This window comes from Entamoeba invadens (genome assembly GCF_000330505.1).
Source record: "Entamoeba invadens IP1 unplaced genomic scaffold scaff_1105074726611, whole genome shotgun sequence".
Classification (NCBI taxonomy): Eukaryota; Evosea; order Mastigamoebida; family Endamoebidae; genus Entamoeba; species Entamoeba invadens.
Window position 1 is genome coordinate 49815 of NW_004440248.1, and position 24176 is coordinate 73990.

The 24176-nt window shown below is 30.1% G+C and overlaps 5 protein-coding genes across 5 annotated transcripts; 1 reads left to right on the forward strand and 4 right to left on the reverse strand.

The window, feature by feature from the left end:
* Positions 1–4197: 4197 nt before the first annotated feature.
* On the reverse strand, positions 4198–4581 carry EIN_104750 (hypothetical protein; the record flags this gene model as incomplete). Its single annotated transcript, XM_004255465.1, has 1 exon — positions 4198–4581. One exon carries the CDS (start codon positions 4579–4581, stop codon positions 4198–4200), a length of 384 nt encoding a protein of 127 aa, XP_004255513.1.
* A 63-nt stretch (positions 4582–4644) lies between these two features.
* Positions 4645–5342, reverse strand: EIN_104760 (hypothetical protein; the record flags this gene model as incomplete). Its single annotated transcript, XM_004255466.1, has 3 exons — positions 4645–4862; positions 4933–5187; positions 5252–5342. 3 exons carry the CDS (start codon positions 5340–5342, stop codon positions 4645–4647), a joined length of 564 nt encoding a protein of 187 aa, XP_004255514.1.
* A 55-nt stretch (positions 5343–5397) lies between these two features.
* On the reverse strand, positions 5398–5854 carry EIN_104770 (hypothetical protein; the record flags this gene model as incomplete). The annotated part of the gene is made up of 2 exons (XM_004255467.1): positions 5398–5767; positions 5805–5854. The coding sequence occupies 2 exons, from the start codon at positions 5852–5854 to the stop codon at positions 5398–5400; spliced, it is 420 nt and encodes a 139-aa protein (XP_004255515.1).
* A 219-nt stretch (positions 5855–6073) lies between these two features.
* On the reverse strand, positions 6074–7437 carry EIN_104780 (myosin-7, putative; the record flags this gene model as incomplete). The annotated part of the gene is made up of 4 exons (XM_004255468.1): positions 6074–6553; positions 6602–6833; positions 6876–7153; positions 7198–7437. The coding sequence occupies 4 exons, from the start codon at positions 7435–7437 to the stop codon at positions 6074–6076; spliced, it is 1230 nt and encodes a 409-aa protein (XP_004255516.1).
* Positions 7438–16113: 8676 nt separating this feature from the next.
* On the forward strand, positions 16114–19365 carry EIN_104790 (furin repeat-containing protein, putative; the record flags this gene model as incomplete). The annotated part of the gene is made up of 1 exon (XM_004255469.1): positions 16114–19365. The coding sequence occupies one exon, from the start codon at positions 16114–16116 to the stop codon at positions 19363–19365; it is 3252 nt and encodes a 1083-aa protein (XP_004255517.1).
* Between the last annotated feature and the right edge of the window lie 4811 nt (positions 19366–24176).

The window sequence follows — 24176 nt, forward strand, 5'->3', positions numbered from 1 at the left end:
CGGTGGATTCGCGCCAAGGGAGGACTTGGAAAGTGGGTGAAACGGTGCACAAACAGACTGTTTGAGTGTGCCTTCAGAACCTTCTTTTCAATGCTCCGTCTCACTCGGTTTCCACTGACTTGAGGTGATTTTTCGGCATTTTTTGAATTCGAGAACCAGACCTAATATTATCCCAGTTTCCTATTTACTATAATTTTAATTTGAATATGATTCGAAATAGAAAAAATAAATCTATTTTTAGAGGTGGTGGTCAATGTAGGTCCCGTTTCGTAACGGTTTTGTGGCTCACCTATATTTATCATTTTATAATAATTTATTTTTTTAATTTCTTTTTTGACACGAAATCAAAAAATTAGGTATAATAATTTATTTACTATACTCTGGTTTAAAATTAAAATCATTTTATATAAATTTAATTTATTTAAAATTTGATACAGTAAGACCTCGATTATTTCCATTTTTTTTATTTTAAAAACCTTGACACTTTCCAAATTGTAGATTTTGAATTTTTTAGTAAATTGTTATATCAGCTAATAATCAAATTAACTAACTTTAGATTACCTCGCATTTTTCCAAAAAATTTCAAACAACCAATCATATTTTTGAAATTGTCGAGGTTTAAAAATAATCGAGGTCTTACTGTAATTCAATTCAAAAATCATTATGTATGAGGTATTAGTGTTTTTGGATGAGATTTATATAAAATTAAATATTAAAACAAATAAACTCTATTAACATACAATGGAAAACGAGTTAACAGCACTCTCAGCACTCTGCACTAACGCAGCAAAGGAGGTGTCAGACTTCCACAAATTAAAAAAGGAATACAATTTTGTTGATGACAAGTCACTTAACATTGATCAACGCATTGAAAATGCAGAGGGACACTTCGACAGACTCGATGAGGTATTTGAGAGAAAGAAGAACATTACAACATCACTCAACACAATCGTCACCGATTTGGATAGCGCATCCAACAAAATCAAAAGTGAATTGGCTTCATATTCAACTGAGAGTGACAACGACAAGTTGTATGAGATATTTAATATTAGAATTGAACTTTATGAAGAAAAATGCAATATAGACACAAAACCACTTAAAGATACAGACCAGATTTATAAAATTGTACAAATTAAAAACTCCAACGTTGATCAAATTATTAAATCGCAGAAATTCATCAATTCAAAAAAACGCGAACACATCACACTTGAAGAGAAAAATGGTCTTGAGAAATTGACGGGGTACAAATTAGGAAGTGTTGTTTTTGACCCAGACAAAGACGACTGGTCAACAGACACTCCGGTGTTTATTGATAAAGTTATGAACAAATGTAACTTGTGTTTTTTGGTCGAAGACACTAATCACAACAAGTTTGGCGGTGTGTTCACTGGATATATTAATAAAGTTGGCGATTGGCTCAATGGTGGCAATTCGTACATTTTTTCACTAGTGAGAAATGGAACTTTGAATCCAAAAAAGTTTGGTAAGACAGGAATTGAAACCGATTATGAATTTTTTCTATATCCTCAATACAGTCAATATCTCTTTTTATTTGGTGTTAATGGTAATGATATATGTGTGCGCAAGAAAAATGAAAACGGGAGTTATTGCAATTCACACGTTTACACCGCCAAAGAGAACGAGTTGACTGATAACAAATATTTCACACCAAAGAGTGTTGTTGTTTTCCAACTTAACTGACTTTTTGTCATTTTTTATTTACATTTTTAAACATTGCAACATGTTGACTCCAAAAGTGCCATATTTGTAATTTGCCACGTCACCATAACTTGAATTAATGCACACAGTTTTAACAAAATCTGTCCTTTTGAAGGGTCGGACAGACGGAAAGAAAACGGGTTTTACCCTTCAAACTAACACTGGAACGAACACTCGATTAGGACATCTTTGATGTTTCTAGTCTTTCAGGCATCTCCTCTTTGTGTCAAGTATCTTCTCCGGAGATGGATACACGACGCCGCAACTCGCTGGGTTCAACAAGTTTCGATAGTTGCGGTATATCTACTCTTTGTGTCCCGTTGTATGTTTCTGAAGTATATTAAATGGAAAGTAAACTATTTTTCAAAACTCTGTACTGGGATGACCCAATTTATTGGACAAATAATTACTAAATTATTTTTTCTTTGCTTAACCCTCATTTTTTGTTTAAAATATTTACTCGTAAAAAACAAAATAACAAACTTGATTTTTTTTAAATTTACTTGACAAATTGCACCCAAAATTTACTTGAAAAATATAAAAAACAAACTTGGGATTAAAATTTTAATTACCATAACACAAATTTTGCCCAAAAAAGAAAACACAATTTTTAAATTTAATATCTGTGTGTACAGAATAGCCAAGTTGTGTTTCATATAAAAATAAAAAGTATGAACGAGTAAAACCAGCATTTATAAAATCGTTTAAGACTTTACAATTGAAAAGTTTTATTTTTTATTTTTTAAATGTTTATTTCATTTAATACTGTAGTAATTAGCGAACTTGTTCGTTTTTAAATGTTTGTTGTTTTATGTATCCGATGGCTATTATTTAATTGTTGAAATTAACAAAAACTTGTTATTAGTTAAAGTATTATATCATTCAACGCAATTGTGTCGTCCGTCACATCGTTTGTTAATCATTATATTGTCGTTTATCTTATGTTTATCTGAAAGATAAAATTTTACTCACGTTTAGTTACAAAATGAATCACTAACCAAAAAAACGAACCTGGAAAATCGGGAAAGATTTGCCTAAATTTTGGATGCTTTCCCGATTTTTTGTTCAATAATTGAAATTGTATTGATTTTTAAGGGTTTCAAACTGTGTACTGTTGTTGGTTCAACAAAAAGGAAAATAGAAAATAAAACAGATAAAAAACAGTAAATAATGGAAAATTAGGACAAAGGGTTTTTATAAATTTTGGAAACAGTACAGAGTTTTGGAATACAGTTTAGTTTGGTATTTTTATTTATTATGGGTTTTTTCAAATTACAAACTATATGATTATATTATAATCATATTAAAGTTAATATTGTCATCTAAAAACAAATAGCACGAATGTTGATATAATTAATTATAATTTAATAGTTTGGTAACACAAATTTATAAAGCAACAAACTTAGAAAAGATCAATAGACTTTATTACATAATTAGAATATTACAATTGACAGTATATAGTAAATTGACTATTTTAAATATATAAAAACATCAGTTATGTTGTGAAATGAATCGCTACTTTTAAATGTATTTTTGCGTTCTACAGATAAAGTTAATATGATTAAATTAATTTGTAACGATTTTGTATCGAAACTCTAATTCTTTATTAAAAATAGAACATCACAATCTTTTATTGTCATTGGATATATCCATCATTCAATGAAAATTATTTGAATAGGCATTTTTCAAAGACTCGAGGCATCTAGTTGAAATTAAACTATAAAAAATAATAAAAATATTATTATTTGATAACTAGACTCTTGTATTTTAACTAAAGTCTAATTTTTAATTAATGAGGGAGATATTAACTATATATTTAGTTTTTTAATTATAATAAATAGCTTTTTTTCTTTTTTTTTCGAAATAATAATTTTTTGTTTTATTTTTAAATTTTTTTACTTTTTGACCACATTATACATTTAAAAAAAAAGCAAAAAATGTGGAGTTTGTAATTTTTTCTTTGGCTAATTTCCGAGTAATATCAACCAACCGGCAGACCATTTAATACAGTTAATCACAGAAGTGTCATAATTTAAAGGCGATTAAAACGTGAAACCGATTGATTTGAAAAGCAAAACAAAATTGACAACCAACGTTTCTTTGAGAATATCAAATAGTAAAAATTAATAAGAAATTTACTATGTATTTATGGTTTTTAATTAGCGATGGTCGATACTATATATTATAATATAAAAAAAACTGATATAATAAATTTCCTTGTTGTATTTTTGGAATATCATTAATTAAAAATCAGACTTTAGATTTTAATTTAAAAAAACTATAAAACAATGTAATAATTATTTATTTTTGTCTTTTTGTGTTTTACTTGAATCGAATTGTTCTTAGTCTTTAAAAGTAATTGCACTAACCCGATCAATTTCAAGTTGTTTGTTGTTCAGATCTTCACCGGCCTTTCTGACCCGTCTTACAACTCAACAATTCTCAATTCTCCATCTCTGACTTATTGTCGAGTCTTCTTCAAATCGGCTTGTGTCTTACCAATATGAGTGTTGAATGTAGACTCTTTCTGTTCGAATTCTGCAAGCTTTCTCTCAGCCTCTTCAACCTTTCTGGCATACTGTTTAGCTTGTTTCTTAGCTTTAGCAGCTGCGTCTTGTGCTTCTTCCTTTTCTGTTTCGCTTTCAATTTAGCAATAGAAGCTCCAGTAGCACCGGCGTCTGCCAATTTAGCTTCTGAATCGGTGACTTTAACTCTAAGTTTTTGAGTTTCTTTGTCGGGTTTTTGTTTCATTGCTCTCTCCTTCTCAAGTTCCTTCTGTGAATCAGCCTTTTGAGCAGTCAAAGAGTTAATAAATTCATCAAAATGTTCCTTATATTCACCAAATTCGTTTTCGTTCTCCATCACTTCTCTGAGTTTGTCTGCATTGCTCTTCTTCTGGGTTTTAATCTGTTGGGCAGTTATTTTTTAAAGATCAAGTTGTTCATTCAACTCAGTCAATTTCTTCTCGTAAGTGTTCTTCGACTGTTTATAAGTCTTCGCAGCTTGTTCAAAGGCTTCCAATTTTAACTTCATCTCAGACATATCATCTTCAAGTTTGTCGCATTCGTCTTGTTTCTCATCGAGTTCTGTCTTTGTTCTCATCAATTCTTCGGAGGCAGTTTTATAATCTCTCATAGTCTTCTCTCAGCCATCTGGACATTCTTCTCAAAAGTTTCAGCTTTGACTGTGATTTTAGCGATATCCTTCTCGTACTTTTTTTAATCAATTGGGTCTTAGTGTGGTCTTTCTTTTTTTGATCAAGTTCAGTTCTAACACTCTTCAGTTCGTCTTGGTATTTCTGTTTCATCTCTTCATTGCCATCTTTGTCATCATTTGCAGTGTCAAGTTGTTTCTGTGCCTTGTCAACTTCGGCATTCAAGTCGTTAATCATCTTGTCCATTTCCTCCAAATCATTTTTATTCTTCTCCTCATCTGTGAGTTGATCAACTTGGACGGTCAAGTCATTCGCTTTTTAGTCAACTTTTCTTTAGTGTTATTTGCTTCATCTAAGTTGAACTGGACTTCCTGCAACTTGCTCTCAGCAGCTTTTCTTGCAGCATCTGCACTGTCAGCCTTTTGTCTTTCTTCATCAAGTTGGGCTTGAATTTCAGCAATTCTTGCATTCAACATATTCTTCTCTTCTTTTTGAGCAACAGAAGCTGGTGCACTGACATGGAATTAAAGTGATAAGACTTGTGCATTGAATGCTTTGACTTGGTCTTCCATCTTCTTTCTTCTATCAGATTGGTCAGCAGCAGTCTTCTCGTCCTCCGTTTTGTCGTCTAATGCCATCTTCTTTTGTGCTTCAAATGCCTTAATCTGTGATTCATAATTCTTAATCTTCGAAGCGTCTTCGACAGATTGCTTCTTCATATCTTTCTTAGCAGCATCAAGTCGAGTGTTCTGTTCTTTCAACGCAGCAACTGCCTTTTCCAAATCAGCGATTTGGTTGTCTCTCTTGATGACTTCAGTTTGATCAATATTTGAAGTCACAACTGGTCTCTCTTCAAGGTCTTGTACTTGTTGTTCCAAATCGGCTATATTTATTCTTGTCTTTAGCTGTTCTGTCTCTTAATTCAGTCAACTCGGTGTTGTTTGCTTCTAAAGTCTCTTTGTAACTTTTTGATTGAACCATTCAAGTTGTTGGTCTCATCTTCGTGTACTGAGACCAAGTTAATGAGTTGGTCATATTGGTCTTGAAGCTTCTTCTTTTCAGAAGAAAGTTGGTCTTTGTCATTCGTAAGTTCTTCACCTTTTCTTTAATTTCGTCGTTTTCTGTTTTCAACTTCTTGGCAACTTTTTCTTTCGCAAATTTGTCCTTCTTGACTGTTTCAAGTTCTTCCTTTTCTTTTTGTTATTCAGCAAGCAGTTCACTCAAGTTATTAAGTTCAACGTCTTTTTGGTTCATTATCGATTTGGCACCAGCCAAGTCTTTTCCAGTCTTCTCCATATCGTCTTTCAACGCTTGGATTTGGGCTTCGTAGTCGGCCTTCTGTGCTTTCAACATATCAGAGTCATTCAGACCATCTTCAATTCTCTTAACCAACTCAGCAAGTTTTCTCTGAGCATCTTTATTAAAAGAATCAAGTTTTCTGTTCTTATCTTCTAATTCGTCTTTCTCCGAGTTTAAAGCAGAAATCATCTTATCATTTACACCATTTGCTGAAGTCAAAGCAGCAGCCTTAGTCTTCTCAGCTTGCAATTGTTGGTTATACCCATCTTTTTCGTCTGAGACCTTCTTGTTCTGAGCAACTTGTTTGTCGAGTTTCTTCTCAGTATCGTCAAGAGCCAATTGAGTCTTTTTCAAATCATTTTTTAGTATTGGCAAGATCGTCTTTAATATCATTCAAACAGAGCCAGTGTTTTTATTCTATGCACTAACATCCGAAATGGTGTTTTGCAAATTCTTTACTTGTTTCTCCAAGTCACCAATATCGTCTTCCTTCTCGTGCAATTGTGTCTCAAGATCCTTTGAATTGTCTTCTTCAACCACTAGTTTCTTTTTCGAGTCAGAAATTTCACCTTCCTTATCTTCAATATCTTTGTTCAACTCTATGATGACACTATCCTTCTTAGCAATAGTGGTTTTGTGTTCAATATTTTCGTTTTGAAGTCTTTGATTATCAGCTTTAAGTTATTTGTACTCAGTGGTTAACTTGCCCAAGTCTTCCTTTCCTCTCTTAATATCACCTTGGAGTTCCTCAATGTGTTCTTGTTCTTCTCGTGACTTCATATCAGCCTTGTCGAGAGAAACCTTCTTTGACTCAATATCTTCTTTAAACTTTTGGACTAAAGCTTCCAAGTCGACGTTCTTGATTTTCATCTCAAAAAGTGCCTTCTCGGCGGCTTCTCTCTTTGCAATTTCTTCAGCAAGCTTTTTCTTCAAAGTTTCAATTTCTTTGTCCTTGGCTGCGGTTCTTCGTTGACTCCTCTCCTTTTGAGTATTGGTCTAACCTTTTGTAACAATCTGAACCAAACCCAATTTCTGAATTGGTACCAAGTGTGAATGGTGTCTTGAATGACAATAATGGCAATATGTTCATTGAGTTTCTGTTCAATAAACTTTCTTTGTGAGATTACTTTTGCACACACATGAAGACCACCGACAAGTTCAGTGACTCTGTTTTCTCTAATCTCTTCAATTTCAACAAGAACACCAACCTTGGAGAAAATTTTGGTCTTATTTAACTTGAATTCTTCAGTGTTCACTCTTGCCATCCTTTTTATACTTCTCACAAAATAGTTTCATGAGATCCTTGACTACTGGCATAGCATCTGAAGACTTCTTGTTGATGTTCGTTCCAAGAAAAAGGTATCTCTTCAAGAATTCGTTGTAGATGATTCATTTTGTTTGGATACCCAAGACGTGTAATTCTAATACCTTCCAAGACACCATTGCATCTCAATTGCTTCAAGACAGTCGAGTCAATGAAGTAGTGTCTTCTCTTCTGTGTATTTAAAAGAATGCATATAATATAATGTGGTGTAGTCATTCTCAATTTCTTCATAAGATCATCAAGTTGTTCTCTGTAATTAGATCCCACAGTCAAAAACTTGGCACCTTTCTATCCCTTGTTGGCTCCACCAGCCGAAGCTCCGAAGTCATCACCACCGGCAACATGCAAACTGAACAATTCTGAAATGAACTTCCTTTGATAAGTCAAGAAAGTCTTTTTTATATGGCTTCAATGTATCTTTGTTCTTTCAAATTCTGTCAATATCATCATATCTTAGTTTTATTTGAATTATTCAGTTTTACTTATTTACTAATTTTTTTTATTTATATAAATAATATAAATAATACTTTATTGATATTAATATAATAAAATATATGTTTATGTTTACTAGAATAGCTATATATACTCAGTGAATAATTTTCATAGAAAAATAAAAAAGTGTATAGTAGTATATAAATTATGGGGTTAGCTATCTTCCACCGACACCAGTGCACATAAGTTGCACAATTAAATAAAATCAAATAACATTTTGTGAAAAATTGTGTTTTTCTATTTTTGATTTTTTTAAACCAAAAAAGCTTTTTTAATTGTAGCAATTCTTCAAACTTTTAAAGTTTTGTAAAACTATCTTTAAACTCAAAAAACAAACCATTCAAATGAATTCGATACATATCGACTACGTCATCAATGTTGATGAAAAAGAGAATTATAATTACTTTAAAACGCCTCAAGTGGTTGTAAACCAAATAACAGAAGCATTCAAAGAATATTCATTCGAAACCCAAGCAAGAAAAATGAAAGAAGCATCAGTATTTACGATCAACGGTGGTGCATTTTCTTTATTCACAACTGCAAACAGGCATACAAACAGTTCGAATCAATTTTTCAAATGTGTTTACAGAGGTTGTAAATGTAGATTAGTAATGTCACTTTCAAAACAAAAATCCCATGTGGTTCAAATTACTTTTCACCATCTTCATTCTCATACATTTGATTATCTCCCAGATAATGTCAAACCATTTTTCACACAAGAAGAAATGAAAAGGATGAAAGACAGATTTAAGCTTGGTATATCTCCAGACAATATTAAAGATGAGTTTGGACTACCTTTTACAGGTAAAGTGATGTCATCATTATTACACAAAGATAGAAAAGACAACCAATTGTGTCAAGCCAAACAACTGAGAGATTATTTTAATTCCTTGTCAGACTGGTCTACAATTATATTTACAAATCGACGTGGTATTTTTCAAGGTTGTGTTTGTATCAACCAAACATTATGTACATCAAGAGATATCGGAGAAGTTGTTGTTGATGACACTTGTGGAACTAATGAATTTGGATTACCTCTAGTTGTTGCTGTAAATATTGACAAAGAAAAAAGGTCTCATTGTGTGTTTTTCGCTTTGATGACTAACAGAACGACACAATCTTTTGTATTGGTCTTTTCTTATGTTAAAAAATTTTATGATTTGACAGTAGTCATTTGTGACCGTTGTTTGAGCCAAACAAATGCTCTGCTTCAAGTTTTTAAAGACGTCAATTTGGTGTTTTGTACCAGACATATAAGACGTAATTTAATAACAGAGTTTGGTAAATACCACCCACTTGTCAATTTATTTAATAAAGTGGTGTTTGGTAAAGAAGGAACCGAAGAACAATTGATTGTAGCAATGAAAAACCAAATCATACAAGATGAAACATCTAAAATAGAAGAAAACTTTTATGATGATAAAAACACCGAACTTGACGGTAACCATATTATGGATTGTGTAAAAGAAACTTTAGAAACATTGATTGAATGTACCAATAAATCAAATATAAAGAACTCTTCGCCAACCAAGTGTCGAATGTTTCGTGAACTTCTCGACTGTGCAAAATGCTGGCTTCCAAGTTCGATGATGACTAAAACCACCAACTCCACCTCAAATGGAATTGAGGGCTTTTTTGGATGGCTCAAACGTAAAATTGAACACAAAAAGTGCACTCTCGAACAAATAGCCAAATCTTTAGTCTCTTGTTCTAAGACATTAGAAACAAATTCCAATTATAACTATAATAACACTGACAATATAAACCTTCTTTCTAGTTATTTTGAAGATGATGTACTTATATGTATAACTCGATCAACATCTGATGCTTTGGTTGAGTGTGTAAAAACGGTACGAGATCCTCTTCTTATGTCTTTTTTTTGACTCAAACACGTGTATTACTTCCTTAAATTCGTGTTCATGTCTATCATTTTCTAATAATGGATTTCCTTGTCCCCATTTACTAAGACTTTATATCTCAAGTTTCAAAAAAGTTCCTTTAAGACTGTTTGATTTAAAAAGACTCAAAACGTCAGCCAAACTTGTTACGCATGAGTCTAAAGTCCTTAAACTCGAAGAGTTAAAAAATTTGTCATTTAACGATTTTCAAATGCTACTCGAGAAGTATTACCCAAACGTCAAAGCCAATCCTCGAATTATTCCAACAGTCATTAATGTTTTTGAAGGGAAAAAGGTTGTGTTTGAAGAAGTCCAAGAAGAGAAAATCGAAAACAAGAACTCATTGGGAAATAAATTAATCTCTTATTCGAGGACTCGTAAATAACAGAAACGACAATTGGAACTTGTTTAAATGAGACTCTTGTTGTTGATACCATTAAAGATCCTACAAAACTCACCAAAATAAAACAAGTCAAAGCTTCAACTGAAGTAGACTTAGCTGAAGGAAAGACAAAATCACAACACAAGAAAAAAGATCCATCTCAATCTAAACCGAAGCATTGTTTTGTTTGTGGCAATCTAGGCCATTATGCAAAAACTTGCAAAATGAAGCAAATAACACCAGACTTTAAACAATAACTAATCTATTTAATTCAATTTTTTATTACCTTTTTATACACTTTGATTATTTATACATTTCATATATTGCCCATAATTTGATAGTAGGCAAATTGTTTGTGTATTGTACTGCAGCCTCAGCTTAAAAATATATTTTTTGTATCATTCACACCTAAACTTATGTTTCAAAATAGACTTTTGACATTAAGAAAGTCGCCAGATATGACATTAGGCAGTATTTATTTACAAATGAAGACAACTGTGGTAAACCTCGTCTTATTGTTTACAAAGAAACAATGTGTGATATTGTCAATTTATTTTAATCATAGTTTGTTTTTTAAGTTTAAAGATAGTTTTACAAAACTTTAAAAGTTTGAAGAATTGCTACAATTAAAAAAGCTTTTTTGGTTTAAAAAAATCAAAAATAGAAAAACACAATTTTTCACAAAATGTTATTTGATTTTATTTAATTGTGCAACTTATGTGCACTGGTGTCGGTGGAAGATAGCTAACCCATAAATTATGTTAAATTAAAGGATACAACATTATAAACTATATTTTATCATAATTTAATTGAATCGCGAGGAGGACGGTTTTGGAAAAACCTGAAGGGGCGAAGCCCAAACGCAGAGATCTGAATTTAATTATAAAGGGGCAGAAAAAAAGCGATGTTGCCAAAATAATAGTAATTTAATAACACTTTTATAGTTAGTTGTATAGTTTATTTTTCCACTTTTCCGCAATTTGATTCAAAAAAACAAGGTTAACATAACTTAATTTCTTTTTTCGAAATGCCAAAAATCATTTTTGAGATTATACATTAATTTTTCTTGTAAAGATAAGGTTGAATTTGTCGAAAGACAAAAGGGAAGCATAAAAAAACGACTTCTAAACTGTTCTTTGAAGCAAGAAAAATATAAAAATTGGTTAAAAAAACAATAAAAAGTTTTTAAAAGTTGATTAATGTCTTCAATAGAATCAGTCGAATAACGTTGTTAAGTCCAGGGTCCTCCTTTTTCAAAAAACCAGCCACCACGTTTCACCACATCAACAAAAAATGACACGTGTTAATAGAATGTAATTTTTAATTTTTACTTAAGACAATTAATTATTCCAGGACAACTTTTGCTTTTAGGTAAAAAAATTTCAACTTTTTTTAAAATCTTTTTTTACAATTTAAAACTAATTAATTATTATCAAACTATATTATTAAACTAAAATAACAACACAATTTTTTTTATTAAAAAATTATTTAATAATTTTAATTTTAAAATAACAATAATTATACATAATTAATTAATTCCACATTTGAATTATTATTCATTTCTTGGTTTTTGATTTCTGTATTTGATTTTCTTTTTTGTTTAAATAAAAGTCCTTAACAAGAACTCGCTCTCTTAATTTTTCTTTGGTGATATTACATTGTGAGAATCTTTTCAATATGGAAAAACTCGACTCAACCATCGCTGTTGTTGGAGGAATGCTTAAGAGGACCGCCAAAAGATAATAAAGCCTCGAGTTCTTACTAAGTATTGGAACATAATCCAAAAGATCCAAAGAAACAGAACTTGTCAGAACACTGTTTTTACTTTTTGCTTCTTTTGTTTGTTGTATTTTTTCCCTGAAAGTTGAAATGTCAGAATAATTTCGTAAATCTAGAATTTCGTTTTTATAATATTCAAATATATCAGGTACTTGTAACTTACCAGTAATAAACGCATCAAAGTTGTTTGCGAAGTCACAGTAGTAATTCAATTGTTGATTATTATTTTCGGTGTTTTGTGTTTGATGTTTAATAAACTCGGCACTGCTTCCTTTAAAAACAGGAGCGATTGCCACAGAAGAAAATCTTACGAGAAGGGACGATTCAAGACAATCCAACAACTCCAACATTCCATCAATTGGATATGTTTCATCGTCAAACTCCTTCATGTGCGGGAAATGTTCGTAAGACCTGTTAAACACTTCGCTGATCATTTTCTTGACGTCGTTGGTAAACATTTGAATCTTTTTAAAACTTCTAAAAATAATAGACTTTTTTTCCTACAATTCCTTGTTGAGAAGTTGAAGTCTTCCGAGAGTATCGACGATAAAACAAATATTCATCTTTGTTGTCGTATCTCGAAATATATTTTTAAGTTCTTCAACCGTGTAATTTCCGTAAATATAATCTTGAATTTCAAAATTAATCAAATGTGTTTTGACGTTTTCATAATTTTTTAAGATCCATTTAAATGTATTTTCTAAAGATAAAAATCTTGTCTTACAATATGTTGGTGGAGTAGTTTTGTATTTATCATAAAACTCACCACCCTCCCTTAAGAATTCACAAATATCGGAAATTATTTCTACACAATCACCCATACCTTTAACACCAAGACATTCTTCTGTGCACAAACTTAGTCGATGACAAAAACACCATACCGGAAACAAGGGACACTTTCTTCCTCCTTCTTCCTTGTATTCATTCACCATTCGTATGGCCATTCCTTTGTTAACACCCATCACATTAGCACCACCATCTCCAACAAATGCAGATATTTTATTGTGATCAACATTGTAATCATCCACTTTTTTCTCATATTGCTTGCCAATAAATGACCAGTCGCATTTCCATACTGTACTTTCATTTCTAGTTGCCTTACACTGACGTTTAAATCTTCATCCACTACACGCACAGAAAAAGAGTACCATGGTTTTTTGTATAACTTACATTCATCTTAAGCAAACGCCACAAATAAAGCTTTGTCAATTTCAATGTTTACTTCATCAATACAACTATTTGAGAATTCGCTTACTCTTTTTGTTAATGTTTGATTACTTGAACATACCTTTTCAAGTACTTCAACGCCATACTGCTTAACCGAGTCAGCACACAGAGATATAATATCTTTTAACACGTGGTATTTTGATACTATGTTATTGGCAGCAAACAACATTGCCAATTCATTTGTGAGTTTTCTTCCTCCATCAACTGAACTTTTATCATAACTTTTTTTTAGTGTGTAATTGTGGTGTTACAATTCCGAATGATTTGTAGTGACCGGCTTTTTGACCCGCATTGTATGCATTTTCAACTATTTTTCTAACTTCCACATTTTGACATTCATGATGTGTCACGTAATGTTCGGAAGCATCATTTTTGTTTGGGAAATACCCACAAAATTTACAACAAAATAATCTTTTGTTTTTGTCGAGTACTTCAGTTAGCCTTTCGTCCCATATATTTTTTTTCATCTCAATTGGGAACTTTGGTGTAAGCATGTTGTTATTAAAAAGTTCAAAATAACAATTTAGGTTTTAATTATATTTTCAATTAAAAAATAAATGTTATCGAATTGTATCTATAATATAGTTGTATATATTATAACATATTAAGAAGTGTTTGGGAGAAATAGATGTATTTGGTAAAAAAAGCATATTTTGTTTTTTCTTGTATATTTTTATTTTGAATTGCTCTTTTTATTATTTTTTTTACCTCTTTATAATTAGAAATAAATCATGCCACTTATATTTAGAAAGGAGGACCCTGCAAAGATAATGTTTAAGTTCTCTAAAATCAAGGATAAAAATTTAAGTGTTTTGTTGGCTCTGTTATTCACTCTTTTTTCCTAATGATAAGTCTGTATTATTTCAAGGGTTTTTATAGTATAATTTATAGTTTTGTATAGAATGTTATAATATTTTTATTTATCATCCAAGTGATATACCAACATATTTTATCGGATTTAAATTCAACTCAAATACATTTTACTGTAAGTTTTATTCATTTTAAAATTATTCGTTTCCGTTATATTTTTTCATAATAAACATTTAAAGGTTTAAAAATCTATTAAAAACTATATTTTAACTATAAAATACTTACTAATAAAACCATCAGTTGTTTAATTTAAAAGTTTTGATTCTTTTTGTTTTGTAATAGACCAAGTAAAAAAAATTTCAGAAAGTTTTAAAAATGAGCTTTATAACAAAGACCATAAATGCCTATTGGTTACAATATTTGAATATAGAACCACAAAACCAAGCGCTCTCAAAAATCTTGGTTCTAGTAATTAAAATAAAGTCCGAACACATGAATTTTAATTTAGTTTGATTAACGTGTTTGTGTTCTTTTTACGATAATTTTGAAAAAAAAATGAAATTGTCTTATCGTTTGTTTAATGCTTTCAACTAGACGAAAGATTGTTAATGCAGTATCTTTAGACTATTTTATTACAAAAAGCTTTAAATTAATCTAATTTTTTTTCTTTGAGTTGATAAAGATAAAATTAAAGCATACCAGAATCCCTGATATGTTCAAACATCTAATTTTGTTAACTTGATACCACATTTTCATTTTCTTGTGGTTCAAAAAGCTTATAAATTATTCATAATAAAAATTATGTCTTGCTTGTGTTGAAAAGTGTTATTTTTAATTATATTTACTCATCAAGTTTTTTCGTTTTTTATCTTTTCTGAACATATGTTTTTGTAAATAAAAGGAAGATAAATAATAGAGTTGAATAATAACCAAAATGTGGGATTATTAGGGTTGACGTTTATTAGTTTTAGAGTTGCTTTAATCCAATTATTTCTTTTTTTACTCTTTGAAATTGTTTTAAAGCGGGAATTGCTAAAAAAAAATAAGTTTAATATGGTAAACATTATTGTTTTTTTGCTGATAGTTTCGTTTATTGTAAGAACTTTCTATAGTTCTAAAAATATAACACTAAAAAACAACGTTTGGGGAGTGTACAACGTTTACAGACTGACTTTAATTAAATCTTTGTTTTTTTACCAAATATATGACGATTTTGAAACGAACAAATGATTATTAAACATTAATATAATTGAATTAATAAACAAAACAAAACAATAAAATGTTAATCAAAACAATTAAAAACAATTGTTGAGACTAATATTTAAAAATTACCTTTTTTAATAATTCCATTCAATTTTAGTTTCAATGATTATATTGTTGTCAAATAAACATAAATTTAAATAATATCAAGTATTATAAAAAAAGTGGTTATATTAATAAAAATAATAACTATATTTTTAATAATTGTGCTAATTAAGCAATTGTGTTTAGGTTGAAATATTAAATTGGAACATTAAAACTAAGCAAAATAAAATTGTTAAGCTTTTTAATTTTCATATTTTTAACTGTTAATAACGATACGTTATTATAAATGGTTATTTCAATAAATGTTATATGTTATTGATATGTTGGTTTATAATAAAGGAAATCAATATCTTAAAACAAATGGATAATTTTTGTTGTGAATCACAATAATTACCACAATAAATTTATCAAAACTTGTAACAATGTAAATGATTACATATTTTTATTTAAAATACTCATTTAATGAAAGATTTCCATTTTTATTATGTGATAAATTTGGACCCCAAACAAAAAATGAAAAGTTGTTTTAAACTACATTTATAATTACAAATTAGTTTCAAAAAAAAATGTTATATAAATGATTTGAATAATTTTTTGTTAAGTCTTTTAAATATAAAGAGATGACATAAATAACTTTAGTTGATCAACAACAAAAATTTTATACTAATAATAGCGCTAATAAAATTTGTTTCTATTGACAAAAAAATAAAACTGAATTAAACAAATGCTTTTAACCTTTTTAGTAATACTTTTGGCAAACGCGGATCCTTTTTTGAAAGTTGGAGAAAAAGAACCAAGAACAACTTATCCCAACTGCAAAAAGTTCAAAAGAATACTTGATGATAATGGAAATCCGACTGATACTATCAATTGTATTGAGTGTGAAAATAGTTACTTTAAACTCGAGAATGGAAAGTGTGTTTATGATCCAAAAAATTGTAAAGTAGATGATCCCTATGTATATAAAAGTGGTGCTGAATGCAAATTTTGTGATTATGGATGTAACAAATGTAGTTCAACAGGTGCCTGTACTTGTTCTTTTAACGACATTTTTGACACTTGCAAAAAATGTGTAAGTACTTTTGATTCAGTAAGTGGATCAACAAAAACGACAAAATGTAAGTATTGTGGGCAAGGACTTGCAACAAAAGTAAATTTAGATGAGTGTGAAGATGCTCCAAATGGAGACGAAATTTTTGATAAAACAAATTGTGCTCTTTCTGGATTGGAAAAAGGCAAACCTGTATGTTTAAAATGCTATGGAGACAAAACACTTAATGAAGAAAAACATTGTCAAACCAAACAAAAAATAATTGAAGGTTGTTTAAGACAAAATGGGGACAACTGTTTGAAGTGTGATGTTGGATACATTCTATCATCTAAAGAATGTGTTAAAAAAGACGCAAATTGTAATCAACTCAAAGAAACACTTACAAAGATTACTTGCACATCATGTAGAGAAGGATATTACATTGAAGATACAGGAAAATGTACAATGTGTGGAGTGAGAGGAGATGAAAACAAACAGTACGACAGTTTGTGTGAATTGTATGATACCACCAAATGTACTCAATGTAATAAAAGATGTAAAGTTTCCGGAGGTAAATGTGTTTCCAATTACTGTGTTGAATTCAGATCGGATGGGAAATGTGGTATTTGTGAAGACGGATATTATGCACTTAATGGAATATGCAATCCGTTTGCAAATGATGGGTTAGATAAATCTTCAGGAAGCCCAATTTGCAAGACTGGATATTATCTTGATTATGATAAAGAAACAAAAGTTTATTCATGCAAAAAATGCAAAGGACATTTTATGGATTGTTTGACTGCAGATACGCCAATGCCTGGAAGTTCTTTGTACGATAATTGGAAAGCGACAAAAACAGAACCATGCGAAGATGAAAATTGTGCGCAATGTGCCGATGATGGTGTGACTTGCTACAAATGCGCTTTCAATAATGGAAACCCAAATGGTGTTTTATTAAATGGAAAATGCATATTAACTCCAACCGAAAATTTGGTAGAAATTTTATCGGACGCGCCAGCTGAAATTGGTACTTATGATACAACTTATAAGTTCTGTAAGTACAAAGGAGTGAACTCTTTTTTTGAAGAGTTGGTACCAGCATATAACGAGACCACCAATCCTGGAAGTAAATGCAATCCAATTTTAAGAAGAAGTTACATGTACAAAACACAAACTACTGATAAAACTGAAATAGAGTGCGCGAAAAACAACAGAGATGTGACCAAAAACTGTATGTGTAAAAATGGATATTATCAAACAAATGCTTCAACGTTTACAGATTGTTCAAAAATGACTAACCTTGACGGTTGTATTGAGAGTGCCAATGGCAAATATTGCACACTCTGCGCAACTGGAGCAAAATACACATCAGAAGGAAAATGTGTTTGTCCAACAGGAACTTATTTAAAAGATGAAAAATGTGAAAAGTGCCCCGAAAAATGTGCAACTTGTGTTTGGGAAACTGGTCAAACAAAAGTGACTTGTTTGACATGTCAACCAACACTTTATAATGGACAGGGAAGAGACCCAACAAAACAATGTGAATGTAATACCGATTTTTTAACTGAAGCTAATAAGATAGATGTCTGTGTCAAGAAAATAGAAGGATGCTCAAATAACAAAAATTATGTTGTCCAAAACAAACAAATTAATTGCTTGCAATGTGATAAAGATCATATGGCAATTGGATTTGGAACAACACAATGCTCGCAGTGTGTTGATGGATATTATATGGACAACACAAAAGTGTGTCAAACATGCAATCATGGAATCGGATGTTTAACATGTGATTCAACTGCTTGCACTCAATGTAAAGATGGGAATGCTATTTTAGCACTGCCTGCTTCAGACCCAACAAAGTATTGCACAACTTGTAAAGAAGGTTTTACATTCAACGAAACCGATGGATCGTGTGCAAGATGTCCAAGTGTATGCAATGGGTGTCAAATTAAAGATGGAAATATAGAATGTTTGGGTTGTAAAAATAGTAGAAATCCACCAAAATGTGAATGTGATCAGGGCGTCTATCTTGATCCAAATACCAATACATGTGTCAATTGCCTCAACGATTTGACTGTTTGCAAAAAGGAATGTGACTATGGCAACGGCATTTACGTCCATTGTACTGAGTGTGTTGATGAATTAAGAGAACCAACAACAAATTGCACAACATGTAAAGACACCAACAGGTTTTTGAATATTAATGGTAAATGTGAACCTTGCGCTGATAATTGTAATGTTTGCACTGATAAAGAGCATTGCACTGTTTGTGATCCAGCAACTTTCAGAACTGGTTTTACATGTGAAAAGTGTATCAAAGGGTATTACTTGGACACCAAAGAAAATAAATGCAAACAATGCGACAGTAAATGTGAAAATTGTACAAGTGCAACAGACTGTGAAAAGTGCATTGATGTAAACCGCAAGCCAGTTCCCGGGAATAAGTGCGAAGGATGCAATGATGGATATTATCTAAGTGGGGAAAATTGTTTGACGTGTTCAAAGAATTGCAAAGTATGTGAAGACCAAATGAAGTGTGTTAAATGTGCTGTTGAAAATTTCTTTAAGGAAACTCCTGTTGATGGAATATGTGTGTGCATTGAAGGATATGTTTACGACACAAAAACTCAGACTTGCGATCCATGCAAAGACAAATTGAACGAATTCTGTACTTCATGTAGTACAGAGAAATGCTCTGTGTGTAATGCGGAGTATTTTGAAGCTAAAGGAGGCGAATGTGTATGCAAAGAAGGATATTACACAACATCATGGGGAGCTTGTGTGCCTTGTGACAGACATATCAGTGGATGCATAATTTGCAATACAAAAGATTCATGCAGTAAATGCAAAGATGGGTTAACGCTTAATAAAACTTCGGGAAAATGCAATGGAGCTTTGAAGATGGTTATTATTTTGTTGGCCATTGCTCTTACACTTTTGTTTTAATTACAGAGTTTTCTTTTTATGTTATTTTAACAGGAGATTATTATGAATTAAAATAAAGATTTATTTTTTAAAGTTAAATTTACAGTCAATTAAAATACAAAATTATTGTAATTTATAACACTTCACAAATGATTAATTATCAATGATAATCAAATATAAACTGTAGTTCAAAAGACTGTACCGCCGTATTTTTAGAACTTCCTAAAGTCCCGTTTTTTATTTTTTTTTCTTTAAAAACAAAAAAAAACAAAAAATTATAAGTACAGACTTAATTTTGAAAAAAATACCAATACCGTTATTTGATTTGACCTTAAATCGACTATACAACACAAACTTAACGTTGTAAGTCAATTCACACAACGATAAACACGTTAATAAATTGGGATGTTGTTGTTTGTGTCAATTTGTTACTAAATATCACTTTTTTTTAATTTTAATTTTTTTTAATTTAAAAAAAATTAAATTAAATTTAATTAATTTAAAAAAATTAATTAAAAATTTTTCATTTTAATTAAAAACAAACATGTGGTTTTCTACTCTGGACAAAAGAAAATGAAATAAAGAATTTTAAAAAACACTAAAAACAAAAAAAATAAAGCAAACAATTAATAATTTTGTGTTATGACAATCTAGTCATTATAGTGAAAATATAATCGATATATCGATATTAAGCGATACTTTTGCGCCTTTTTTAATTATTATAAATGAAGACTCGACTTCAAAAATTTTATTCAATTATTTTATCATATTTTTATAATAAAATGCATTTTGGGGATTACTCGCGTGTTTTTCTGGAACAAAAATCCCGTTATTTCAAATTTTATAAAGGGGTGGAAAAAACCGCTTTTAATAATTTTTGGTGAATAATGGTAATGTGTTTTCTGAATGTTATTTGATTTTATTTTTTTATTTAAACAAAAATAAAAAAACATCATTTTCATTTTGCCTGAGCATTTTTTTGAAGTGTTTAGAAGAAGGCAGTTAAAGTCGATTTATATTACGGTTAATAGTTGAGTTATTACAGAATTTATTTTAAAGAAAATGGGATATTGCTAACATTATAGAGACATTTAACAAAAAATACATTTGTTTTCAAATAAAAAAATAAACGTTTAGTTTGATAATTTTAATCAATAAATAGAACAAGAATGAATGTCGGCTTGTTTATTATCGGCTTGTTCCTTATCTTCACTATAGCATTAATCATTTTTTTCAATGTGTTGCTGTCTAATAAACAAACAAAAAATGGTTAACTTAGCATTAAACGTAATAATTTGTTATTTACACTTTAAAAGTTCTCTTTTATACCCTTCTCTATTTTTTGATTATTAGAACTTTAAAAATTTATATTTTACAGATTTTTATTGCGATAAAACGCTTTAATAAAAAAATAGAAAATTTAATTAAAAAAATTAAAAAAATAAAACCAAGTTATTATTTATTTTAGAAGTTTCTTTTCATTTGAAATTTTGTTCTTTTCATCCTTTTTGATTTTCATAAATTTTTCAACACCGAGCCTGTGCTCTCTGTCAGTAAAAATTTCAATGGAAACTCTAACATTTTGGGTTTCTTTTCTTTTTGGATCCTTACCAAGAAAAGAGCAAACCTCTCTGGCATAAGACATGTCAACTTTTGCAATACCTTTAAGAAGGTCTACAGTGTTGAAGTTGGGGTTGACACGTCTCATATTTTCCAACTCTTCTTTAGATGGGTGTAGAACCACATAAAGTATACCAACCTGTTTGAAAGCGCTGGTCATCGTGTCGCCATCAGACACTACTTTTCATGAGTAAACAAGCTGCCCAATTTTGTCTTCCTCTGAGAGCTTTGCAATTGTTTTCAACGCATTTTTGAACTCGGGTGAGTTCATTTTGAGAAATTTCCTGTTTCTTTGGATTTTTTCGTCACACTTTTCATTTTCTTTTTCACATAATGAAAATGTGAAAAAGAAAATTTTGGTTATCACTCCTACTTTTTATGGTTTTCGTAATTTCAATGTGAACTATAGTCGCTCTGAGATGTGTGATAACCCATCTGATCCTTATGTTTTGAATGGTATTCATGATCCCGATATTTTATTAAATCTTAGAGAAATGCTTAAGAAGCATGGTTCTTTACCAGAAGTTATAAAAATTACTATATGGCCTCTTGATTCTGTGTTTGAAGTGTTTGAAAATGAATACACTGAAAATGGGACATATACTATTCTTCCGATTCTTTCTACTCCTTATAATGCGTTAACTAATCCCAGAATAGATCGTGGATATTCTTGGGGTACTATAAAAATTGATGTTCCACAGAAAGAGGAAGTTGAGTTTTTACTTTGAAAACTAAACAGAAATTATTTTCACTTCCGCGTTTTCTATAATTTCGATCTTAGTGAATTTAGTTGATTTTTTCTAGTTTTTTAAAGGTTTTTTTTATTTTTATATTGAAAAAAAGTTAAAATAAAAGTGTATACTATTATATTAACATCAAATATATTTCATTTTATATGTTAGTTGTATCCAATATCAATACTTTAATGTTGTTACAATCTATATACCATTAATTTACATAAACTGGAAACCATAAATTGGTATTACCATTTAAATACAACCCTAATAATCCCATTGTTTAAAACAAAAACATCGTATTATTTTGTTTTTGTAGAATTTACTACCACTTTATCTTTAAAGTTTTTTCAATATAAAATAAAAAAACCTTTAAAATCAAAAAAATCAACTAAATTCACTAAGATCGAGGATATAGAAAACGCGGAAGTAAAAATAATTTTTGCTTTGTTTTCAAAGTAAATATCCAATAAATTGTATACAATTTTCGATACACAATGCAAACCTTTTTTGTGTAGAATCAATCAAATTGTTGATTTCTTCCATGGAAATCAAATCCCATACAGCAAATAATTCCTTTTCCAACTCTTTTACATTTTGAAACGAGCTCTTTTTAATCTTAGACGCTTCTCCATGATGCTCCATAAATTTTCAATTGGATTAAGATCAGGAAAATATGGTGGCCAGTTTTTGACTACTTTAACACCATTTACTTCAAACCAATACATCGTGTTTTTGCAGTGTGGCATGTAGCCCCGTCCTGCATAAAGTAGAATCTTTTTCCGTAAACTTTTTTGGCATCTACAAAAACTTCATTTTCTTTTAACATTTTAACATAACCATCTTTATTCATGAAACTTTGACAAATAGATAGTTTCGTTTTAAAATTTTTCCCTATGCCTCCCCACACCATTGTAGACACATTGTATTTAGAACAATCCACGAAAGATCCTTCTGTATACTCCCCCCTTTTTCCTCAAAATACAACGGCCATCAGATAGCAAGCAAAAGCGGCTTACATCAGAGTATATTGAATTGTTCATCCATTTATTTAATGCATACACTTTCGAGCGTTTTTCTGTCTGTTTCTTACAAAATTCAAGTCTCTTTTAAAGTGAATTGGGTTCATGCTCGGTCTTTGGATTTGTTTGGTATAAATGAATCCTTCTTCGTGTCTGATTCTGTTGACCGTTGATGCACTACCTTTTATTTCTTTTTGAATAATTTTTGAAGAAGAAAAAATATCTTTTGATGTCAATTCGACTACTTTCATTGTGAATTCTTTGTCATGTTTTATTTTTCTTCCTTTCTTTTTTAAAACAATTGGCTTATCTTCTTTTAAGTCTTTTGTTGTGGAAATGTCGCGAAAAGACATCGAAAACAACTTTTGGATATTTTTATAAGTCATTCCTTTTGTTAAAGCAATTCTCACGCCTTTAATTTTAACCATGCGATTTTTCGTAGAATCGGACAGTTTATCTGGTACATTTATTATTGTTTGTTTTTTAAACCCTAGTTAATACACTATTATATATTTGTCTAATAAAACGCGGCTTATCTTGTTAAAAATTAATTTTGAAGTATTTTTACTCAAGACATTGGGGAATTTTTCATATTAAAATATTGTTTTTTGTTAAGGTATTATATAATTATAATAAATTTAATTATAATATAGTTTACTACCATGTTATGAATTACAGTTTATACATACGTACACATGCAAGTTCTATCTATGTGATTTTTCATTACAGCACGATGACCACATGCGGTCAGTATATTTGTGTTGTCATTTAACGATCCCTGAATTTCAAATAGAATTGAGTCCGAGTAATCTTCGTACATCACAATGATGTTATTTATTATCAAAAAATTTTTAAATGTGTAATTGGCAATCGAATTGATTACCAATTTTTTGACAATACAATTGATTTCAAATACAAGACTTTTGTTCTGTTGATACTCCAGTTTTTCAATATATATTACATTTAACGAAGACTTAAATATATACGTCTGGTAATTCGAAACAAGAGGAGTATACCATTTGTTTATAAATACATTAACTTCAGTGTTATTGTTGTTGTCCTTTGTAAGTTTTGTTAAGTCCAAGTCGAAGTACGATGAGTTAAATCGACAATCACTGATATTGAAAGAAGTATAGTCGTATTTGATGTGATTTGTATTTTGTGTACACCCACACAGAGTATTTTCATTGATTAATTTACCAAGTTTTCATCACAACTTGTTGTTAGCATAAAGAATCTTTTAAGTGCATTTTTACATAGTGTGGCATTTTGGTACTTTTTTACTCGAAGAAAAAAATCGGCAAATATATATATATATATTTATAACTCCCCAGAAGTTTTGTTATTAATAGATATGAAGAAACTATATTTATTGATTGTTACCTCTCCACATTTATAATTAAATAAAGTTCGTTTTAAATAAATAACATTTAAACAATATTGTTATTTATTAGAT